Consider the following 25,582-nt stretch of genomic DNA (forward strand, 5'->3'; position numbering starts at 1 on the left):
ACTTACTGCTGAATGAGACAACGAAGTTTCTACACAATACAAGCGATGAGCTGAGGTCTGCTTCTGCAGCAGCTGTGCGCGTGCATGTGAGTGAGACGGAGCACAGAGGGGAGGGGCGAGGAGGGTAAAGGAGGAGTTGTTGGGGAGGCTACATTCAAAATCATGCTAGTTTTTGAAAATCGCCTACTCTACCTTTAAAAAAAATAACCAAACTCCAAACCCACTTTTTCTGCTCAATACATACAGTATGAATTTGGGTATCAAGTAGTGCTGTTGATTGAACTTAGTCCAACTTACAACATTTTAGTAAAAGTATTTTAATTTTTTAATTTAGTATTTAGTCAAAGTGACTGCCCTCTAAGGGTTGAACGCCAGCTATTACAATTGGAGTTTGCTATTTGTAGAGACACATTATTGTGACCAACGTGCATCACCAACTTTTGCTGTTGGCCCCGCCTCTCCTATAACAGCTGAGAGGAGGGAGGAGAGTTTCCTCCAATCAAAGCCCTCAGTGAGCATTAATTGACAGGTCTAATGTAGAAGTCTAATGCTTCGTGCAACGCAGCTGCAGTTATATTTGTGACTCTGTGCTTCTATAAAGAAATGGAAATTCTAACATTATTTCAATTCCTATTAATGCCAGGATATTATATTATATTATTGTATTAATTTTGGGAAACTTTGAAATCAGATTAACTTTTGTTTTTTCGAAGCTTGTTTCAATAAAAAAAAGTCTCACTCGTCACTTCTCCATTCTAAATGAAAATTGGTGAATTAACTAGTTAATACATAGATTAATCATGCATCTGTGATAGGGATGGCAGTAAACAAGTTGCTGTTGTTCCGGTTATGATGGGGATGTAGTGGTCTCTGGGGTCAAAACATAATATTTTGGTTGTTGTTTTTTTCTTACATTTTCAAGAAAGGTACAGTGATAACCTTGCTTCTCCTAACTATATGCAACATGGTTAAAAGCTGAAAGTAAAATACATTTCTCACATAAATTTAATATTTTACAATCAAAGTTTTATGTAGTACCTGGTTCACTTTTTAATTTCAGGTCAATGAGGCACAAACAGAATGACACGGATGAATACATTCCAGACAGAAGGTAAACTTGGCTCAGTGGTGGGTTTCCTAAAAGCAGGTTATATATTTGTTTCTCAAACTGCTACGATAAATACACACATCCAGGATTATAAAGAGGATGACTTGAAGTTTCCACTACCGCTCTAGCTTCAACTCTGTTACAGGTTAATCCATGAATTGCCACAATAAGACACATAATACATCCTAAAAACTGGCAACTGAAATATTATTTAGAAAGTGGTTAAGTAATTGCAGGTGATTTCAGTGCATTCATAATGAGTTCTCACACTCTGAAGGCAACACATTTAGGATGGCTATTCATCAATAAGGAAGCAAAGTTCAATGTGCCTGGGCCCATCTTACAGTTACAGACCTCCAGGCCCATATTTATAAAATAAGTTATAAAGGTGAAATCCAGTTTGAAGTAATACCACATTTGTTTTGCATAGCATTTGGCCTTGCTGTATGATCTTTAGCTGTCAGTTTTAGGAGAAAATCAAAATGCCACAATGCTGAAATAAGTAAAAGCTTAGATTTTGGTACAAACTTTTGAGTAACGTAGTTTGGAAAAGCAATTAAATGAAACTCTCTTAAAGTGGAAAACTCATGGCAATTATGGTAGGAATATATTCCTCAAGCGACGCACATGCAAGTTATCTTTTATCTAAAAAGAGCACATCTATGATACAAAAACAAAGAGCTTGGCATGGTTTTGGATTGTGCCCCTTACCCGAAATCCTGCATTGGGAGTCAGCAAGATGAAAGATCAGCATCACAGAGCCTTACACGGCTCCTTTGATCACTGGTTCCCTATTGAGATATGTAGCCCAGTATACCAAATTGAAAGTCCCAAAGAGCACTGGGAACACAATTCTAGACATCTTATCAATCTTGCTGACACTGTTGTAAGTCTTTTTGGGGTCTGGGGTCTTTGTTTCAGATTGTTTGAATTGAACAGCCGTGCTGTTCGAAATAGTCGAGATAGAAGCATCCTTTGTGAAGTTGGTTGAGTAAGTCCCGCCAGTGGAACAGGTGTTGTTTGGCTTCTTGGACAAAGCCAGGGGGTCTTTTTTCTGTGAAAAAAGGAAAACTATATTACTATACTATAACTCAACCCTAAAAGAAAAGAGAAAAAAAAACCCTAACCCTGTCCTTAATCCTAAATCATAAATCCTACACCTAACTGTTAACTCTAATCCCTGGCCCAAACCTTAAACACAACACCCTAACCCCAATCCACCAAAACCCTAGGTGTAAAACATCATTTTAAAGTGTATTTGTTGAACCAAAATGTAACCTGCTTGCATTATTTATCATTGACAATTTAGGAACATGGAGAGAACTAGAGTCAGACAGAAACCTTTCTCAAGTCTCATGGTCATGTGACTTTAAACATTCATTTAGCCAGAATCACTAACATTTTTTTTTATCGAACTGCAAAAATCTGCATACAAACAAGACACTTCATCAAATTCATTTAAAGATTGGCCTGAGGTCTTTTAAAGAAAAAAAACGCCAATTTTGAAGTCATTTTGGCAGAAAATGATTTGACAGACCAGATTTTCAGCCATAAGGGACAGCAATATTACATAAAAACAAGTTGAACTCACTTTTTTCTACTCTTTATTTTTTGGGAGTAATTTAAAGCTGAAGAGAAAAAAAGTTTGCTTTTTCCACACGTGGCTTGCTGAAGTACATGTCAAAAAGCAGTAACAAAGAAAACTAATTTAATCTTATTGAAATTATATTATACACAAGACCATTTCACTTTATGAGTCACAGTCACTGCTACAGTCAATGTAAATAGTGTTAGTGAGCCAAACATATGTTTTTGATGTGCAAGTAAACCTGTGCACAATAGAGATACCATGCCCAATGATACTTGAATGTGGACTCCCCAACCTGTTAGTTAGCGATGCTAATTTTCAACTCACCTAGCTGCTGCCAGCTAAATAAGTACAGTACTGGGATAAATATATATAATATAATATAATTTATATAATCCACTGACATTTAAAGGCAACAAATGTTGTGGTATACAGATAAGAAATACATTCTGGGTTTTAGATAACAACAACAAAAGCATGCACCCATAAATAAACACCACATACCTTGGGTTGTTGTGCTTCCATTGCTTTTTTACCATCCCAGGCCCAGCTCCTTTTGGTAAAGTAATTGACAGTGGCGAATTCAATAAGGGCCGAAAAGACAAAGGCGTAGCACACAGCAATGAACCAGTCCATGGCAGTGGCATAAGCTACTTTTGGCAACGAGTTTCGAGCACTGATGCTGAGAGTGGTCATGGTAAGCACTGTGGTCACACCTGGAGAAGAACAAACAGTTCTAAATGTCAGACAGAAAATTGATTCACTTTCATTAAAAAAACACTCTATTTATAACTTGAGTATACAGGAATGAAATAATGTCTGCATTAAAGCAAACTGTTAGTGATTGTTGTAATGTACAACACAGATTTAATGAGGTACTTGCTTGTTGAATACATGATCCAAACCTACCAAATACAGTCCTTGCTGGCACAGACTCCCTGTTAAGCCAAAAGGAAACTTGTGACAGGATCACAGTCATGAAGCAAGGCATATAAGTCTGGATGACAAAGTAGCCAATTTTCCTCTTCAAATAAAAGTGAGCCATCATCACGGTGTACTGTCCTGGAAACAACAACAAGAAAACAAAGGTGTGGTTAAAGAAGTTCATGGTTTTATTTGGAAACCAGAGGACGGGAGAAAACATGATTGTACTCGGCAAAAACCCCTCTATACATGGAAAACCTTGGGGTGTCAGTTCTGATCACCCCTAACCTATAACGACTGTTAGTCTAGATCAGGGGCTCTAAACCCTATTTGGGGTCACGAGACACTGGGAGAGGGTCACCAGATGCTTTCAAGAAACTAAGAATATATTTTCTGAACAATTTGAGCCCATTATTACTACACCAAACTTGACATATTTTAATCTATTCTCGTCACTTTTTTTAATGCATGTTTGCTACATTACACACTGAGTGCAGCACTCAAACATCAAACAGGTGTATGACAATGGATGGAAAGTTGCTCATGGCTAAATCTGGCACATTTACATTTACAAAGTCTTGCACTGGTGTTCATTAACGTGCACTGTCCTCTCCAAATAAACAAATAAATAAAGTAAAGTGAAACCCAAACATTGTTGTGAAGCTAATCCTATGGGTCTTTGTTTCTGTATCCTTGTGTCTAACCTGTATGACACTTGCTGTCAGCAAACACTATCTCTGGGTGATGCTGTGTGACTGTGATTAAAAGCTTGTAAATAAACGTGACTCTTTAGTAACAGTGCAGAGTGTCTGAGCCAACTTATCAAGGCAACAGGTCAGCATGGAAATCACTGCTTTCAGTAACCCGGATAATTTTATTTCTCAAAAATCCCATGAAGCTGTTGAGTCTGATAAACTATAGAAAATCCATGGATAACTGCTGCTTTCTCCTGGCAAAATCGGATTTTTCTGTCTCACTAATCCCTTGTCACAATCTGCATCCTGTATAACACTCTCACTCTCCCTCTCTCTGTCCAGTCTATCTTTCCGTGTGTACATGTGTGTGATTACCAGTGTGTATGTGTGTATGCCACTCCAGGCTACATGTTATTTGGGAGTGAACATCCCTGCTTTTCCTGAACAGAGAACGCTTTAACTGACCTGGAGCAGTGGATATTCTATGCAGGTGCACACATGACTGAGGGGGTCTGTGAGATCCGCCAGGGGGAAAAGCATTGCAGGGTGTGTGTGTTGTGACAGTCAGCATCATGTGCTTGATGAAATGGACACCTGTGCTGCCTTTGCTCGAAGGACTCGCAGCCAGCACCTCTGCACTATGGAGGCACAGCCGGGGGAGCCTCACTCTGATCTGACCTCCTGCTGGGATTTGGGTTTGAATGGAAAACACTAAGGTGTGAACGGAACTCCGAACAAACAAAAAAAAGAAGATGCGATTGTGGTGGATTGTACTGTTTAGTTTTTGGAGTGTTTGCGGGGAACTGCCATTCATCGCGGAGAACAATGCAGCGATGTTGGTCAACTGGTGAGTACATGTTAAAACCATCTTTGAGATTTCAGTGATAATCTTGGGGAACTGATGTGACTAAGGAAGACAGTTACAGAGTTATCCAGTATTTTCATCTTCTTTGGCTTAACCTGGCAGGTCAGAGGTCACGTCCACTCAGTGTGAGAACTCTGCAGAGCTATTCTTGACTTGTTAAGGAGGGTTTGTACCTCAGATTAGCAGTGCTGATTAAGGCCATGCTCTGTGACTTCTCATCTCAATCGGTCTGAGTAGTGAGAGGTAGAGAAAAAGTCAAGCTCAGAATGCTAAAGGTCTTCCACCAGTTACAATGAGGTTAGAAGTTTCCCATAAATATATTTTGTTATATTTTTAAAAATCATGGTCCATCCCCATTAGATTCAAAGAAAAGCTTTAAAACCCTACGTCCATCTTCTCCAGCAGACGATAAGTTTTCTCTGCGGCAAACAAGCTATCAAAGAGGTGGGTGTGCATCATCATACTTTGTTCTTTACATTAAATTTACAGATTTAAGCAGATGCAACTTGCATTACTTGCCCCACGTGTCTCACTGGCACCAGTCAATCCCAGTGCTGTGACGTCACTTGGTAAAAGCACAACTGATGGGCCTGTGCACGGATTAACCCTACAAACCCAATGGCTCAGACCAACGGATAAGTGTTCCCCCCCCATACCCAGCTACCACTCTGCACTGGCAGCTTCAGAGACATCTGGCTGTATGCTAGGCAGTCTTAAATCCTAGTGTTTCATTCATTGTCTAGATTGAGCGTCACAGTTTCTTCTCACAAAATCTTTGGGCGACGCACACGCAAACACACGTACAGCAGTAACAGCAATCTGCATGGTCGCGTGGTAGCAGAGGGTGGAGGGGGTGGGGAGCTTAAGCTACAATCTGACTGTTGCAGTACATGAGGAAGGATCATGATTACAACAAGGCAACACCTGGCTAACATCTATAACACAGACTTTAGAAAAGTATGAATGACTAATAATAATGCAAAAGATTTATTATCTTTTTTATAACCAACTCTGGTTAGTTTAGGACAGTGGTTCTCAAACTTTTTAGGCTCAAGTACCCCTTTCTTTTATTTCTGAATCAAGTACCCCACTTGTCCGACTACAACGTTTTGCTTAGAAAACTATTTAAAAACATCTATAGAGTATAATGATGGAATGAATGAGTGAACACATTTTAGATAATCTCATTTGGTAAAAAGGTGGAAAAAACAATATTTAGTGCAGTGGTTTCCAACCTTTTTGGATTGTGACCCCATTTCAATATCAATAATTTCTGGTGACCCCAAATCATTTTTTTTTTTTCTAGAATTAGTTTTTGATCATGTTTGAGCTTCAGATATATATATATATATATATATATATATATATATATATATATATATATATATATATATATATATATAGAAATTTCAGTCAACCGACCCCGGGTTTGAAAAACACTAATTTAGTGGCTCCTGAAAATATTTATTTCTATAGTTTTTATCATTTCCGGTCATATCACGTCTGGAGTGGGACCAAGAGTGACACTTCATTTGTTAATTTTCCACTCTTCAAGTACCTTGTAACGTGTGCAGCTGGATAGCAAATTGAGCAAGACTTCTTGATTTCCACACAGTCTTGTTTTATTATATATCAGAAACATGAAGCTTCACCACTCGTAACAATCGCCTTGCACACCGGTCTGAGTACATGCGGCCGATGTCCACAACATTAAAGTAAAAAAGAGGAAGTAAACGAAGAAGAGTGAACTAATAAACATACCAAAATAAAAGAGGCGCCACCTTGGGGCGTTATACATTCAAAAGTGACTGTTACAACCTCCTGTAGTGCCATCACGTACCGCTAGGGGTACAAGTACCTCCATTTGAGAAAAACTGCTTTAGGACACTAACATTGCACTGAAGCTTCAACCAATGAGCAAATGTGTTCTCCTTTAGCATCAGGATGCCCATAAACAGGAATACTGTGGCTGGTTCACCACTCTTTCCTGCTTTAACCAAAAGCTTTTATGGAGAGATTATTTACCCATTATTCTTGTCAAATCCATATGCATGGCCATTGTTTTGCTCCAAAGGCATTAACTTTGAGGAGAACAGGTGTACCTACTGTTTAATATTTTCATACTTGTGTCACAATAAAAAGATAATGTACAGTATCACTCTTTCCACATGACAGTTGTCACAATGTCATAGCGAACAGTTTTCATAATACTACATAATCACCCAAAAAGCCGCAATCAAAAAATCACTATTTTGAAAAGTGATGCCATTGTCCCAAGTGCACTATAACTATTAATTGGAATGAAACTTGTGCAAAAGTTAACTAATCATGTTTATTTAATAAATGAATGAATGTCTCAATGCTCCACCTTGGGATGCTAAACACACAACAGCATGAACAGTCACTGCTTTATGAAGCCAGATACAAAATACCTCTATAAAACCAAGCATGTCAAAAACTATCTGAAATAGCTTTTTAATACTGTTATACATTTTTACTACATTGTTGAGCAGAAAAACTAAACATAGCTTTTTTAGTGTTAATATACCAATAGTTTAAAAAAAGGCTTTGGATTTGAAATATGAAACTATATTTTCATCAGTGTGACAAGATCAATATCCTTAATGTTAGTGCATATAATGTATTTTGCTTATTCACACTCTAAACACATGTAATGTAATATACTAGTACAGATACTCTTGAAGTTCATGTCTACTCAGGGTTACTACAGCTTTAGTGAAATTAAATTCAAGACTTTTTAAGACTTTTTATTGCCATTTGAAATTAAATTAAAGACCAACTTCACAGTAAACATGTTTGGATGGAAAAAACGCCACATCAACTACATAGGGTTAGGGTTTTTCTCGTGTCTCGTGCAGACGTGCAACTGGCGGCCCCCAAAGTAAACACACAAAAATACACAAAATGAAGGTAAAATACACACAAAAAAAACCCAGACTAAAATAATCAAAATCACTCCAAAAACAGAAGATGACGACGAATATAGCCAGAAATTTATAAAACAACAACAAAATACAAAAAACAACATTAAGAAAAGCCATTAAAGAACATTTTTGTTGGACAGGCAATTTTTGTTAAATTTACATTTTTCCATGTCGTTTATACATTAAAAAAAAACAAACAAAAAAACAAGTGAGACTAATTAAAATCATAAAATCATACTTTTGTGTTGAAATTGAAGACTTTTGAAACACAGAGGAAGACATTTTAATGACAATTAAGGCCTTATTTTTAGATGAATGACTTTAATGCATTTTAAGACTTTTTAAGGATCCGTGGGAACCCTGCTATTACAAAGATGGCATATGGCATTTAGGACTACAAATGGCAGTACATTGTGTTTTATTGATGTGAGGATTATGAGGCAGTAATTGTAAAAGGTACTTCCCTGTAAAGGGTCCCTGGATACAAAACGTTTGTGAACCCCTGCAACAAACTGGAGGTGTTTCCTGTACCTCTACTGGTGTAGATGTCCTCAGTTCCTGCAGTCTGGCCAATCAGATGATACTGGTTGAGGCGGGAGCCTTCCTCTGCAACCACCACTGACTTGGCTGCTCCTTGAGTCCAGGTGTAAACCACCTCAGATACTGGATATGCATCTGGGAACAGAAGAGTTTTTTTTCTATTTTTACACTTCGAAATGTAAAAGTCCAAAGACAAATGTATATACACTAAACTGGAGTCTCTAAATGAACCATAATAATGGTAAATGTTTACAAGTGATGTATCTCTTTGTGTTACTTGGATCCAACATACACACAGAAACACACAAGCATTGACAGATTCATCAGCCAATCAGGAGTGTTTGCTTTCAGCCAATCATGTGGCTTCTTACATTTTCTCCACACTTTTAAACCAATTGCAGAGCTACTCATATGTGTGCGCATACGCAGTGTTCAAGCAAGTGTGGAGAAAATGTAAGAAGCCACCTGATTGGCTAATGAATCTGTCAATCAATTTTATCAGCACATGGTGACGTTTGTTGACCCGCGACGTCAGTGCAGTCTCAAAATTCACTACACAGATTTCTCTCACAAATGTGCAGAGGTTTCACAGCAGAATCAGTTTGTAAATGCACATTCAGCAATTTGCATTATCCGTGGATTTATATTACATGTGTGCCTCAAAATAATATTTGTGAAGTAGAGCGTGTGCATTTCAGAATTTCTATTACAAGTTTGCATAAAATATATATTTGTGAAACAGATCGTGTGCATTTGTGAATCTGAAATACAACTGGGAAACAAAGCATGTGCATTTGTGAAAAACCCTGCAAGAGTTCATTCATTATGATACTGTTCTGATTCCTATAACGGTGGCTTTAGCTGCTCTGATGCACAATAAGAGCTCACAACAACAGCTTCATACTGTACATGTAGCTCCAACACACATCCTTATGTTGGCCATAAAAATGTGCTATGAAAGAAAAGGAAATGATAAGAAAAGCACTACAAAAATTTAAACAAAGAGGAAAATCAACGAAAGAAGGTGAGAGCTAATGTGAACATAGTCCTGGAATTAACAACTCTTAGTCACATTCGGGCGGAGATGGGCAGGGTGCGATTTGCCGGAGGGGATGGTGGTGGTCTTCCCCCCCTCTGATTTACACATCCTACTACCTATACCCAATTAACCACAAAAAAACAAATACAAATAATTTTAAACTAATAACAAGAAAAATGTTGAATTTGGCAAATATAAAAACATTATGAGAAAATACTCCAACGGTTTAGTTCACATTCAAAATAGGCCTACCACCTACGTTATGTAGCCGAGGTGTAAGGTTTACTCAATAAATGACATATGGCCTATACTGTTGTACCTGCTGTTGTGTGGTCATTTTGAAAAGGTTTTTGAAAGGTTTTTTCACAAATCGAACTCTGATCAGCTATTTGTGAATGTCTCAGAAAATGAATTAAAGTGGAAAAATTGGACTCTATATACCACTGTGCTTTTTTTTTTTTTTTAATCACAGGCTATGGATCCGAGTACATTACTGTCTTCTGTATGTTGCTGCTGGGTTTCTCTCTCCTTTTAACCACAGATCGTTCAACTGGGCTTCTTCTTAGCTCCCTCATATCTGTCCTATTTGACGATTAGAAATCAATCTCATCACAGGCTACAATCGATAACCTTCAAATGTTTGTTCCCAGAGTGAAAACAGAGAAGTAGGAGAAAGCCTTCAAGTATGCTTCACCCCTTTCAATAAATAATTTTCAAAAAACTTGAAACTTAATACTCTAATTACTGTTGGCGAGTATATATCTTGGTTAACAAACAGTAGTATTGGACAACTGTGTTTGATACGTTAGTTATGGTTATGGTTAGTGGCTAAATATATAAATAAATAAAAAGAGAAACTAATCACCTTTCTGCAGTTACACACTGACAAAATGAAACGTTAACTTAAAGGTCCAGTATTATGCTATTTTCACCCATCTCCAATTGTTCTAAGAACCCCAACAACAGAGTATTTGGGGTTTATTTTCCCAAACTCGTCTGTTTTCTGGTGTTTTAGCCTTCTAAAAAGCAATGTTGTGCTAGTTACTGAAAAAAAGTAACTAATTATCATTACTAGTTACTTCATTCACAAAGTAACTCAGTTACTATTTTGATTACTTACACCAAAAAGTAATGCGTTACTAGAAAAAGTAACTTTTGAGTTACTTAGAATTAAAGAAAGTATTATTTATTTTGAGTCATTTGTGTCCATACAGCTTCATATCAGTGCTGTAATACTATAATAATCCACTGTTGATCAACTGTGCTCCTGTATTAACATTGTTTTGGATAAAAACCTCTGATAAATGAAATGTTATTGCATCCAACCCTACAGTTTCTAATCATTTACGTACATTCACAGAACTAAACTCTGCTCAGTATTAGTTTTTACAAACACCAATCTGACTGAAACACTAAGTATTCTTTCAATACCAGTTTATTTAGCTGAGACCAGTAGAAACTGAAAATGTTACAAGGAATTGTGAAATAAATAAAACACATAACAACCTGAATATTATTCAAAATCAAAGACCAAAAATTAAAGTGGCTTCAGCATCATAAAACGGTTGTGTTTAGCCTTAGAATGTTTTCTTACAGCTTTAGTACAAAAACTAGCATAATGTTAAACAGAAACACAAAAAGCTTCTAAAATAAATAAATGAAAGCAATCTGAATTAACATTAAGAATACATTTTGACCAACTCTGCTTCACAAAAACTGCTATAAAACAACCATAAATGATGTGCATATAAAGCACAAAACAGCTGTTCTAAAATGAAAACAGTAATTTTTCAGCCTTAGCACACTAATGTAAAATAAGCTGTGCATATTTCAGGTGCACATTCTGCTGTTGAAAATGTTTATAGAAATAAATATGGAAAAACTAATTCACAGCATTTTTATCAGCTACACAATGCTAAACATATTAGTCTAACGAGCTGCTGTTAGCAGTGACTCAGCAGCAGCGACAGACTTCTTATTTACAACAACATACCGTGCAATAGTTGGCTGATCTTGTCCATGGATAACAGTCACAGTCCGTTAAAATCCATTCGCTGTTGTTTAGGTGGAGAGGCTTCCCTCACGTCCGCCAACGTAGCGTTAGCTTAGCGCTTCACTGATGCATCTTTTGGAGAGAAAAATAACTTTCCACTCTGAGAAGCTCGTCCTACTCTCGCATTGACTCGCCATGATTGGCGCACGTGATGTAAACAGAAACACGCTGACAATGTTTATTCTTCTTCTGTTTTACCGTGTTTGGCACGGCATCCCGCAAAAATATGTAGTGTCACTGTAAACAGGAAGTACACTGCTGCTAGCAAAGTAACAGACAAACCATATTGTAACGGTAAGGCAAGGCAAGGCAAGGCAAATTTATTTGTATAGCGCATTTCATACACAAGGCAACTCAATGTGCTTTACATGATAAAACATTCAATTGTTTAAAATCAATAAGAACATTTAAAATCATCAGTAAAATCAATTCAAATCATCAACAAAGACATTACATCAACAACATGACCAAAAATCTCTCTCTCAATCATATGCAGTAGAGAAAAAAAGTGCCTTTAACTTTGATTTAAAAATGTTCACATTAGATGCTGATTTCAGCTCTGCTGCAGTTTGTTCCACTTCTTTGCAGCATAACAACTAAACGCAGCAATAACCATGTTTACTGTGAGCTCTGGGCTCCACTATCTGACCTGTGTCCATAGATCTGAGAGACCTGCTGGGTTCATACCTGACTAACATCTCACTGATGTATTCTGGACCAAACCCATTCACACATTTATACACCAGCAGCAGAACTATCAAATCTATTCTGAGGCTGACTGGGAGCCAGTGTAAATATTTTAAAACTGGAATAATGTGCTCTGACCTCTTTGTTCTGGTTAAGACCCGAGCTGCAGCGTTCTGAACCAGCTGTAGATGTTTGATGCTCTTTTGGGGGATTCCTGTCAGAAGACCATTACAATAGTCCAGTCTGCTGGAGAGAAAAGCATGGACCAGTTTCTCCTGATCTTTCTGAGTCATTAAACCTTTCACTCTGGAGATGTTCTTTAGGTGGTAGAAGGATGTTTTTGTGATAGATTTGATCTGACTGCTGAATATCAGATCTGAGTCAATCAGAACACCAAGGTTTATGACTTGTTCTTTAGCTTTTAAAGATCGAGACTCGAGATACTTGCTGATAGCAGTCCTCTTTTCCTTGTTACCAAAGACAATCACCTCCATCTTGTCATGATTTAGTTGAAGGAAGTTTTCACTCATCCAGAAGTTTACTTTTTCTAAGCAGTCACACAACACCTCTATGGGACCATGGTCATCTGGGTTCAGTGATAGATATAGTTGTGTGTCATCTGCGTAGCTCTGATAACCAGCCTTACAGTTCTGTAAAATTTGTCCTAAAGGAAGCATATAAAGACTAAACAGAAGGGGTCCAAGAACAGAGCCATGAGGAACCCCACAGGACATTGGTAATCTGTCAGATTCAAAGTTTCCAATGCTTACAAAATAACTTCGCTCCTCCAAGTAGGACTTAAACCATTGCATTACTTTTCCATTTAGTCCAGCCCATGTTTGCAATTTGTGCAACAAAATTGTATGAGCTACAGTGTCAAATGCAGCACTTAGATCCAATAGAATGAGAACAGAAACTTTTCCAGAATCAGTGTTCAACCTTATGTCATTGATCACTTTGATCAGAGCAGTTTCAGTGCTGTGATGAGAACGAAAACCTGACTGAAATTTATCAAATATTTTGTTGAATGTTAAGAATTGACTCAGTTAACAGCATTATTTCTTTAAAAAAATATTGCGTTACAGTACTAGTTACTGTCAAAAGAAACGTTGGGGCGGTAACGCGTTGCTTGCAACTGCTAAAAAGTCACTTTCAGTTACTCCAAAAAACAGGCCGTTTTTTGGACATTCATGCATATGCATGAGTAGCCATAAACACGCGCAGCGGCAGTAAATCATTAACAGCCTTCCTTCTCCTCCTCACCGCACAGAAATTGTCAATTTAAGACAATAGTCCATTGTTTTGTCCCACCGCTGCGTCGCATTGGGTCACAAACACGTCAGATCATCCCATAAAGGCGATACAAGGCGATAAAATGGCTACTAAAAGCAGATCTGTTTGTGACCGCTCATTCTGCACCGCAGGGAAGTAAACTTTCAACTATCAGCTGAGTCAGCTGTTTCAAACACTCACATGAGCTACTACACTGCTTTCTTGTCCACTTCACCGCCGATAACCACAGATATAGTCAATTTAAGATGGTAATCCATTGTTTTGGTCCAAATGCTGTGTCAATACAAGGTAGTATAACAGCTACTAAAAGTGGAACTGATTGAGAGCGTTCTTCGGTTTATCTACAGTATATACTGGTTTATCTATATACTGAATGTAAAGATATTACCTGTCATATTAACTGTAATATCAACCTGCCTTCGCTATGTTTGTTTTACCTGTGAGATAGTTTGAGAGGGAGGAGCTCACATTCTTATTGGGTAGGAGGAGCCAGGATTGTCAGGAGGAGGAGTTTCCCCCATATGGTGTATTATTGGGGGAAAAATCCAACTGACTTGACTTGTGACTTTTCACAAAATGTGGAAAAGCAAGGGAGAGAGGATACCAAACTTTTTCAACTTTGGCCCTCTGAATGAGGCTAAAGGAATGTATATCACTGCAGCAAAACCATTATAAAGCTTTCAATGTGTCATGTAGCAGAAGGACGTTAGTAGCAGAGAAACGTGCATTACAACCCTTCAAGTTTCACACTGTGTTTCAGCATGCAGAGATTAACCTAGTGTCACTGTAGAAGGCCCATGATTGGTGTAATCACTTTAAACAAAGAACAATGCATAGATGATAGAAATGGTATGAAATGAAAGCATCTCTAACTGAAAATACATGTCATAGTGCCTAGCCTTTAAAGCTTTGCAAATCACTCACGTAACTACATGGAGCAGAAGGGAAGTTAAAACAATGCGTGCATGCATTTGTGCTTGTCTGTATGTGTGTTATTGATGTTTGTCTCCAATCATGCTGCACTACAGCGCCCAATCAAACAGCAATGCACTAATCCAGCAACTGTGGAGTTAGATTGACCCCTGTCCGCTAGTCAGTGGATTCTAATCTCTTACACACTCTGCATTGTCTCCAACAAGTCATTGTAAAACTGAACTTCAATCTCATAATGCCCGACACCTAACCTTGCCTGCAAGATGGATTGTCCTGGTGTTCCCAAACACCAGAATCCATCTTGTACTGTTCCTGCCTTTGCCTTTCTAAACCAAACCGGAACTTAGAACCACTCATGAGGCAGTTTTGTGGTTTAGGGCGGGATATCCGGATGTGACAAAGGCAGAAGCGCTGGTGCAGGGTGAGGAACTAACTGAGCTACTGCTATTAGCATAGCTCCGAATCAAAATAGAAAGATGTTGCCGTGACCTTAACTCGCATACTTGTGTTGCAAAAACAGCAAAAGTCACTCAACAACATAATGACCGCAGCATTACTATCCCAAAAGAACACTGTCACCAGAGGAGTTTTGTTGTTGCTGTAGCAGCGTCTCTGCAGCGCATGCCTATGATGATATAAATGTTTTTATATCACAAATGTTTTTGTGATTTTTTTTTGTGATCAGGCCCATTTGAGACCAATCTAGGTTTTATGTGGCTCCTGAACAAAACTCTGCAGTGAAGAATAAATGGGTACAGATTAGCAAGAAATTAATTTGAACTCCTCATACTATAGTAAATCCCAACCAAAGATTTTAGGGTCAAAGAAATCCCACATTCAGTGTTGCCAGGTCGACTGTTTTACAAAAACATCCATGCGCGCTGTCATGTAGAATGACTCCTTTAAATAGATGTAAGTTAACCACAGATTTCCCTTTGTGTTTAGGCCAAACTTCAATATGCACAATGGTGTCTTCTAATAGCTAAAAAGCAGTTGGAGTTGGCTGCTGTCTAAAAATGGACCTTATTTTCTACTTTTGTTTTCTATTGGCACTTCAGATGATTTTTATTTGCATGAGGCAAACCAATTCTTTCATTTGTGTGCTATAACACTTCATGCAGTTATAAAGAAGGTGCTAACAATAGCACATCTCATTAGCTCTGGGCTATATTATTAGCCAATGCAGCCTCTTATAAGTAGCAAGAGTTGTGGGTACTGTTTACATGCTCTACAGAAGTGGTTCCCTATAATTTTATAGTCTTGCGTTCCCTAAGCCTTGTGTATGTGTATACACATATACATATATATTTTTTTATTTATTGTATTTTACCAAGAGTGCACTTGCCTTTAATTTGTATTTATATGTGCCTGCAAGCTCCCCTGAACCCTCTCATACTCCTACAGCCACTTTAAGTAACCATTTAGGCTATTCATTTAGGTGTCCCACATGTTTTGGACATATTTTGCTTTTGTCTTCAATGCGTCCTCGGAATCCTACTACAATTATGGGGCACAGATGTGCTTTTTATGCCGGGTCACCAGACTCAAAATGCCACTCACATTGTTGCTTTTGTTCTTCTTCTTGTTGTGTACAATAGTTAAAATCGCTACTCCTCTGTTATTCGTTAACGGATCGGGCTGAAATTTGGTAGGTATAATCTATGGATGTGTACGCATTGACACTCGGAGCCCGATTTTCGATTTGGGGCCCAAAAATAAAAATTAAAAAAACGGAATCCGATTTGTCATTTATTTGCGAGTCAAATATTACGATGGTCGGTGGTACCAAATCATTGGCACATACAAATATATAAATGGGGCCGATAACCCCGTAAAGTGTCACGGGGGCATCTGGTGGACCCCGGGGCCCCTATTTTTCAAATGACTCCTCCTCCTTTAGTTCTTGTTTGATTGGAATGTAGTTTGGTATGAACACCTCCCATTTCCAGTGATTTTTTCCAAATTTATGGGAACATAGTCATGTGATAGATCGTTTCAAAGGTAATTTAGTGTAGATTATGATTATGCCTCACATAATTTGATTAGGGGCCCGGGGGCCCACCCCCCGTTTTTAGGCAATTTCCATTAAAGTCGTTTTCTCATTTATTTGTGAGTGAAATATTGCGACAGTTGGTGGTACCGAATCATTGACACATACCAATATTTGAATGGGGCCCATTACTCCGTATGTGCCACGGGGTCGCCAGGGAGCATTTCACTGAATTCTCGGGAACGTGGTATGTGCTATTTGGCGCGGAGATGTTCTGTAAAAAGATACAGACATTTACAGCAAAATCTGCTTCAAAATTACGTTGCGCTATATGTATGTCGTATATCTACATGATGTAGAGTGTACAGTGGGGACCAGCCGAGGAGAAGAGAGCGGCTACAATTGCAAATAGTTGTTTGCATCATTAGTGTACATTTTGTTGCAGGAATATTCACGTTTTATTTTCCTAATTTAACAGTTTAGGTAAAGCCTGGTATTTGGACTTTGTAAGAGTGAATTCACATTTAAAGTTTAAATTATTTTATACATTTAGCAGTTGTTTTGTAGCCTATGATGAGTTCTTGATCTTGAAAATGCCAAACTCAATGATTTCCTTTTTCCAATAAATGTAATGAAGTCACATAATTCATTTTCAAATATAACATAATTTTCTTAAAAGTCACAATAAAAGTATAAAATCAAAAATACAAAAAGAAATGTGTGTATAAATAAGTTTAAAATGTAGTTTTATTAAAAGTTATGCAATCTGATATGGTGGTTGCCCTGTGACGTCCAGGGTTGGGGTCAATTCGACATTTTTCAATTACAATTAACAACTATAATTATTCATGTTTAATTAAAATTCAATTACGATAATAGTGACCAGCATTTTCTCTAATTACACTTAAAATCACAATTGTTATTTTTCCCCCCGAAAGTTGATTACAATTATATGATCAATTACTAAAGTTCACTTACAATTAATCACAATTACTGAACCTTTAATAAATAACCCTATAAAACAACCTTCCTCTCATGTTAGCTTTCTGTTAGCATCTCTTATGATAAAGGGTCAGTTACTGTATGACCCCATGTCTTAAAGCAGCTGTAAAATACACAAAAAAAATTACCTGTATCTATCACCCAATTTGTTTTTTGTTATTAATATTTTTGCTGTTGCTGTCTGTGCCTTTTTTGTGTCAGTATACCCCTAGATTTATATATTTTTTTCAATAATAAAATGATCCACAATAGAACTGACAGATAGCAGGGAAACAAACAGCAACAAATGTTACAAACAAATTGTACCACATCCCCAAAATTTAAGGTTCAATGTCACATTTTAAAAACAAACACTGTTTGTAATGGACACAGATGTGAAACTACTGTAGCTAGCTTTACAACACAACAAATATCATTGAGCAACATTCTGGATAATTTTGACTAGTGGTTTCACAAGATAGTGAAGAAGGTTGATGGTAGTCTTTTAAGACCATAAAAGGTGATTAACACAAACGGCAGGAGGGGGCTTTGAAAGCGCTGAGCTCATGAGTAAGTGCTGTCCATGAGTAAGGTCAAAGGATTAGCTGGGGTTAATGGCATTGGAGCAAACAGGACAGTATCTGTACAGTAACCTTGTCAGCTTAAAAGCTCACGTGGAACACATTTGGGTTTGTGGAGAAGCAAAAGGTAGATTGTGAGATGTGTCCGTCTATACACATGAAAATACTGTGTTGTGTAAGATCAAAGGTTTAATGCACTGCTGGCATCACTGCTCTATTACTGACAGCGTAAAACTGAACTAAGCTAAACATAGTGTGAGGTCTGTGGAAATGAGGTCTGGGCATTTTTACATGAGCAACTTTGAAACATAATTCAACTAATGCGAACAATAAACATTTACTTCATTCATTTGATTTGAAAACAACGTGCCCCGTAACAACTAGCAAACATTTTCTTCAAAATTGAAAAAATTACAATATTATTACACTGATTTATTACAAAATAAATCAGTGCGATTCCGTAAAAGAGAACGTGAGCTCATTGGCCAGAAATGTGTTCGCTGTTGAGATTATCAGAATTGTTTCATGTAAAAGTATTGCTGATAACAAGTGAAAAAGTTGTTGTTATATAGTCAAATAACAAGTGCATGAAGAAATAATGGGATAGAAAAGCAGTTAGTGGGATTTTATTCCACATAATAATAATAATAATAATAATAATAATAATAATAATAATAATAATAATAATAATAATAATAACATGTCATTTGTAAAACACTTCACATTTATAAATCTTTAAGAAAGCTTTTGTTAAAAAAAACATTAATAGTCTGTGGGGCCCTGAGGTGGGCAGGGAGGGCATTACTTATGTATATTTTTCTTCACCTTCAAATGTCCTTGCAGAAATGAACAAGGTAGAATATAATTAAATTCATTTAAATCTGTCATTTGTCACCCTATAGTTACAGTACATTACCACAACATCCGACTGCAGCATTTAGTTTTGATTAAATACAGGAATATCGTGAATTCCAGGGCTTCTTTGTGAGCTGGCAGTAAATAAAGAACTTTGCATGCATCAGTGAAGGCCGCTTTGATTATTTCGGAGTGAAAGTCTTTAACAGTGTCCAAAGTAAGTGTGAAAGCAGTGAAGCATCAGCTGAAAGCTGCAGGCAATGCTTGGCCTTTAGAGCTCTGAGGGTGCTGAGATGGAAATAAATCTTCATACGTCAGACAGGGAAAACCTCAAGTCATAATTTTAACGTTGCGCGGCAGGCGCTCCCCAGATATTTTTGTACCGTGAAGGCTTTTCTACTCAGTGTGACTTAAACTAAGCATACAGACTGAGAGCTTGATTAATGGCTCAATCCAGAGTTGTGTGTCATTGTCAACATTGATACGTCTTAGACGTGCAAAACAATGGCTTTTTACCTGAGTGATGAAAAAAGATACAAAATGTTGGTCGTTTGAGCCTTTTTTCTGTTAGGCAGGTCCCTTAGTTTTATGGTTAACACTTTTTACTTTTTAAAATGTGCTTTGGGTTTTATTGAGCATTTGCAATTTTTTTTTTCTTGGCACATTTTATTTACAAATTGTATTTATCATCAGTGCTAAATTCTGCAGAGGGGTATTCCATAAAGCAGGTTATGTTCAAACTCTGAGTATGTTCAGGCTGAAATGAGGGAAACTCTGAGTATCTCATTCCTAAACACGAGGGTATGTTACCATGGCAACATTGTCCGTGAACTAAACCTGGTCACTGGCAGGTTTTATCAAAGAAACCCTGGGTTTCTACCTGGCTCCGCCCACCAGAACACCGTTTCTGAACACTTTAATAAATCTTAACACTTTTCTCTGAAACACATTAGTAACATCACACACCACAGATGTGTTCACATCATTACTAATGTTGTGTTGTTTTTTTTTTTTTTTTTGTGCAAACGGTAATTTTCTTCTTTTTTTCTCATTAAGTGAAAGTCACTGAGAGGTTGATCTGCATTAAAACATCTACTAATGTCTGTAGTAAAGTTCACTGAATACAAACCTGTGGATAATATAAAGGAGGAGATGATAATTTAAATGAATCCACTTTTAAGGCTCCATTGTTGTTTTATATTGTTATACAGTTAAATCTGTAGATCATGCATCTTTGAAGGTATGATGGCGCAGTGAATTGTGATGCTGCTCTTGAAAGCGATGGGTCGTGGGTTTGTGTCCTGCTTCAGGGATTTCTTTATGACATTTTTTAGGACATTGAGATGACTCTGGCAACAATATTACATTAAAAATCAATATAAATTATGTGATATCAAGCGGCATTTACTGTCTTTATATCCAGTGTAACAGGAGGGCTCTTTATGTAGCCATCCTATGCTGCTGACACGTCTCCTCAGACACATTTTATTCATATTATTCACCGCTCGTCACGTCACTGAAGCAATAAAGTGATGAAGCGACCAAAAAGTGTAACTAATTACGGGTGATTAAAACCACTATAATCACTGAAGACTGAACTCACCTTTAGAACAGGCTCATATTCCTCAAACGCCAGCTTATTTCACCCATTAAGGTGAATAAATCACTCTTTTCCGGGTGGTTACCATGGCAGCTCGAATAAATCTCTGATCCATTGATGATGGCTTTTTATCGCGCGCGTGCACGTCAGTAACCCAAGGTTTACATACTCAGGGTTGATTGACCCACTTCATACCAGCTGTAATGGAATCAGATACCCAGAGTTTCCCATCACGGGGTTTGTTGACCCAGAGTTTATGGATAGACTCAGAGTTTGTTAACCCTCCTTTATGGAATACCACTCTGGTGTTCATAAAGAATAACATATTTAACTTGTTTCCATGTACCAGTTTTCTACAACTTCTTAAAAAAATAAAAGATATTGAATTTTCTGGTTCAGAAACCCTGTTTTATTATTGAAGGGACATTTGTTTTACTTTTTTACTTAAAGCTGATATCCGGAGTTTCTGAGAAATCTATCTTTATGTATGATTCTTTTAAAATTCATAAAAATACCTAGCTAGTATTTTACTATGGTCTACTGCCGCTGGTCATTCATATACATTAATGTATATAAGTCCCTCCTTCCTATAGACGACTATACAAATGGAAACAATTGCCTAGTGCGTCCAGCGAATAGGCTTCGACTTCCTGGTTTTGAGACTGTCAATCAAAGTAAATACGGAACTGTGCATGAAAACAAGGCCAGGCATCACAACAGCAAACAGGTAAATATGATTTTGGCTCTTATCTGACCCACAGACCTATATCAATGTGACCTGATGCAACCTTGTTATGTTCCGTGATGCGCATGCAGAAAAGTAGAGGCGTGGCTTCTGGTAGATTGGGAGAGGCAGAGGCTGTTTAGGGCGGGACATCGAGACGTTTCTCAGAAACTCTGGATATTCAGCTTCAAGTACATTTAGTAGCATGTACTTTTTTTACTTTTACTCAAGTGAGGCAATTTCAATACTTTTACTTTTATCAGAGTAATTTTTTATCCAAGTATCTATACTTTTACAGACTAGTACTGTTGCCACCTCTGCAGGTTTGTCAACAAATGTAACAGTAATGCCTTGGTCACCTATTTATAGCATTTATAATTCAGAGATTAGGATAGACCTAACCTGGGTTCAATCAAACCTTGCAATGAGTCAGTTTGGCAGGGGTCAAGACAACCACAGTAAAGATGTGTTCCACAAAATATGTTCCCATTAAAAACGAGTTTATTAATAGATACGTTACAATAACAATGCTACATCTGAAATCAATTTTTGTTGTGAACAAGGTAAAAAAAAAAATCGGCCCAGGCTTAATTGAGTGTGCCTGAATAAAATATAAACCTATGTTTTGTGGAAATCATATTTTATTTTTCAAATCACGAAGGGTTTGGTGAATGCACTTAGGAAGGTTCAGTACCTTCAATAAGGTTAAGAACCACTTTACGAGAATACTTTGGACCAGACCCAGAGGTACAATAAAATATATTTTAACTAAACTTAGAATAGATAAATCAAGTAAACATTTATGAATTTTTCAAACATGTATTAGAATATTCAAATTAATGAGAAAATACCAATCCTTTATTAGAACTGTGGAAAACAAATCCCTACTTTTGTTTCTATTTATCAAATACCAACAACTTACACTAATGCTAATGATAACCATTAGAAGAATTTTTGTTATTAAATACAGTATGTGTCACTATTGTCTATTTATACATGAGACTGGGATTTTGGCCATTTCTCTAATAAGGGGTTAGGATTCTCGCCACTCGTACTTTGTCCACTAGGATTTTGTCAATTAGGGTTTTATCCCATCATTGAGGTGATTTTGAATCAAAGCCCTGACCTTAATTTAGTGGAGAATGTAGGGGTCACATTCCAAGGCTGATGCTGCTGCTGCTGCTGCTGCCAAGTGGCAAATCTCTCTTTGAGGAATGAGCAAAAATATCAGTGTGTAAACGTGAGGAATTATCAGAAGCTACTTGCAGCCACAAGCAACATTTCCTGCAAAAAGGTAGTAATAAGTAGTAATATTAAGGAGGTGAATAGTGTCATTTCTATAATTATTCCTATTTATTTTATACATTCAAAAAATGATGAATAAAAAGAAGCAAACCCTAAAAAACATTTTGTTTGCATGCTTTGCAAGACAGATTCATCAGCATTCACTTATAATAAATATCTGTGTAACTTTTATTCCAGCAAACATATTATAAGAGTTGAGACTGAATAATATTTTACTGTAATTACCTTTTTCTACTCCTTCTCTAAGCCTTTTTTTCTTCTCATTTTCTAAAGAATGTAAAAAGTCACTACATTAGTAAACTAGAATATTTGCATTTCCTGAAGACAATGCAAGTGAGGATGTAGGTTCTGGCCCGCGTTGCACTGCATTAGCTTAGCATTAGCTAGCATTAGCATTCGCCTGTCATTAATATTAGCATTCGCTTAAGCATTAACATTGGCTTAGCGTTAGAATTAGGTGAGTGGTGGCCTAGTGGTTAAGGGTGCAAACTTGTAATCGGAGGGTCACCGGTTTGAATCTCACCCGGGCCATCACTGTGGGATGTTGAGCAAGTACCTTAACCCCAATCAACTGCAAGTTACATTAGCCTAGCATTAGCAATAGCTTAGCTTTAGCACTGACCTAGCATTTGCAGAGTGTTAGCAATAGCCTAGCAATAGCATTAGCCTAGCATTATCAATAACCTAGCATTAGCATTAACCCTGCAATAGCTAAACATTAAAAATTTAAAAAAATACTTGAATATAAGAATGTAAAAAGTCACCACATTAGTAAACTATTTTGCTATCACCTTAATATATTCACATTGCAGAGGATATTAAGAATGAAACCTTGCTAAATTTCTTAAAAATGTTTAATGAAAGTGAAAAACCATGTTGATTTCACAAGTTCGGCTTACACCAGATCTCTTCATATTTGTGGTAAAAAAAAAAAAAAGATCAATGTATAATGTAATAGTAATATACAATTATAACACAAAAAAACTCAGGCCAAGTCCATCATGGATGATTGTTTAAAGTGTTCACTCATGCACGACATAAAAACCTCACTTATCGCTTTAAAGCTCAACACGTCTGTCCTTTTGTTAGGCACATTTTTTCTTGAACTTCTTTAAAGTGATGTGCAACGTATCACATCAATGCATTTTAGATGACAGCAGAATATTTAAACTTGATACGCAGCTTCTAAATCACTTCTCATAAAGTTTACATATAGTAGTCTTTTAGTCGAGCTGTCCTCGTAATTTGGGTCAAGTAATCTTTTCACTTCATCTTTGTAAAAGTGAATCTTTTTGTACTTTATAAAGTGAAATGTTTTCAGAGGAAAAACCTTTTTCAATAATAATCAATAAATGCAGTCACAGCTTGTGCCAATATAGCTAATAAATCAAACTCAGCCAGCTGGGAAGCACATACCAAACCCTACGATGACAAAAGGGTATTGTCAGAACCTTTCAAGGAACCCCAAAGGTGACCAAATAATCATGGTGGGCGTAGAGTGAGGAACATCACTGAAAGTGCTAAACAGAACCCAGCTGTGACCCAGTACCTTCGAGCTAAATTCACACTCACTCACTTTAATATTAATACTATTACTTATTATTAATGGCTGTTTAACTAACCCTTCTAACAAACACCATCTAATTAAAAGAATCTGCATTCTGAAATATCAAACTTATTGATCACCTCCATAATGATCAACTACCTGATTGGTTGCACACATTCACATTACGATACTTTTCTTATTTATGTGTCATTCTATATCTTATTCAACTTCCTATATTCAGAATGTGTGTTGATTACCATTGTTGCTCATTTTCTTTCATTGTAAATAAGCTGCATCAATTAATTTGGTAAACAGTATCTAAAGTCACTGATGACGAAATAATTCACATTTTCTATGGTAAGAGTGAATAATTGTGATAAAGAAAATAAAGCTGTAAATGACTATAATCTGACTGAATCCGTGTACCCTTCATTCTTTGGTTATTCTGTTTTAAAACCAAATCAAATAACAAAAATCAATGGTGTGGTTATTTTGTTTTACTATCTTAAAACCAAAACAGAAATTCAGAAAAATCAAAAACCAGTTAAGCAGTGTTTTTCTGTTTTAAAATTTTGTGTGATATTAACGGGAAAACTATGGACCAAAGCTTCATGTTTTAAGCTGACCACAAAGAGGGGACCCACATATGGGCGAAGACTTTTACTCTGCTGTGTCTGATAAAAATGATCTTGTAGCATGTTGTCCACCTCACACTGTGAGAGTTATTGATGCCGGAAGTCCGAATATGTGAATATATGTGCCAAATTTACTGAACAGTGTAACAGTCAAAATAGTATCCAGATAAACTGGTGACTGACCATCGACTGTGGGACTAGTGTGAGGAACAATAGATGTTAGTACTTGTACCATATGACACTTTTGAAAAAACAATGACAGCTTTTTTGAAGGCATTAAAAATATTTATTGTGCACAATATACAGTAATACCGCTAGCCACTAACGGCAGCCGTCAACACACATGGAGGTTGATCACAAGAAAAGAGGAGCACCAGTAGATTCATTACACCACCTCTGGTTCCTTTAACCACATATGATGTGCATTTTTTACGTAAAATCCATTTTTTTGGGTTTTGATTTATTTACGTATTAATAATGTTTCAGTTCACCAGTTCATCAGTAATGTGACTTATGTGTTGCTCCTTTTTTGTCCAATAGTAAAAGTCCACCCCCGTCTGTGGGTCCTCTCTGTGTGGTGAACTTAAAACATGAAGCTTGCCTCTCAGCCATAGTTTTATCATAAATATCAAAATACCACACAAACACAACAAGAATCAATTTTAAAACAGAAAAACCCTGCTTTTCTGGTTTTT

At 37.0% G+C, this 25,582-nt stretch overlaps 1 protein-coding gene across 2 annotated transcripts in view; it reads right to left on the minus strand.

Annotated features, from left to right (window-relative positions):
- Positions 1-260: 260 nt before the first annotated feature.
- gabra5 (gamma-aminobutyric acid type A receptor subunit alpha5) overlaps positions 261-25,582 on the minus strand; it is a 46,332-nt gene continuing 21,010 nt past the window's right edge. For both annotated transcript variants that reach the window (XM_028443710.1, XM_028443711.1), the window contains exons 7-10: positions 8,657-8,800; positions 3,606-3,758; positions 3,201-3,412; positions 261-2,162 (exon numbers count right to left, since the gene is read on the minus strand). In XM_028443710.1, the coding sequence (XP_028299511.1) occupies positions 1,872-2,162; positions 3,201-3,412; positions 3,606-3,758; positions 8,657-8,800 (800 nt within the window). In that variant the 3' untranslated portion in view covers positions 261-1,871. The remainder of the gene's footprint in view (positions 2,163-3,200; positions 3,413-3,605; positions 3,759-8,656; positions 8,801-25,582) is intronic.

This window comes from Gouania willdenowi, chromosome 4 (assembly GCF_900634775.1).
Source record: "Gouania willdenowi chromosome 4, fGouWil2.1, whole genome shotgun sequence".
Lineage (NCBI taxonomy): Eukaryota > Metazoa > Chordata > Actinopteri > Blenniiformes > Gobiesocidae > Gouania > Gouania willdenowi.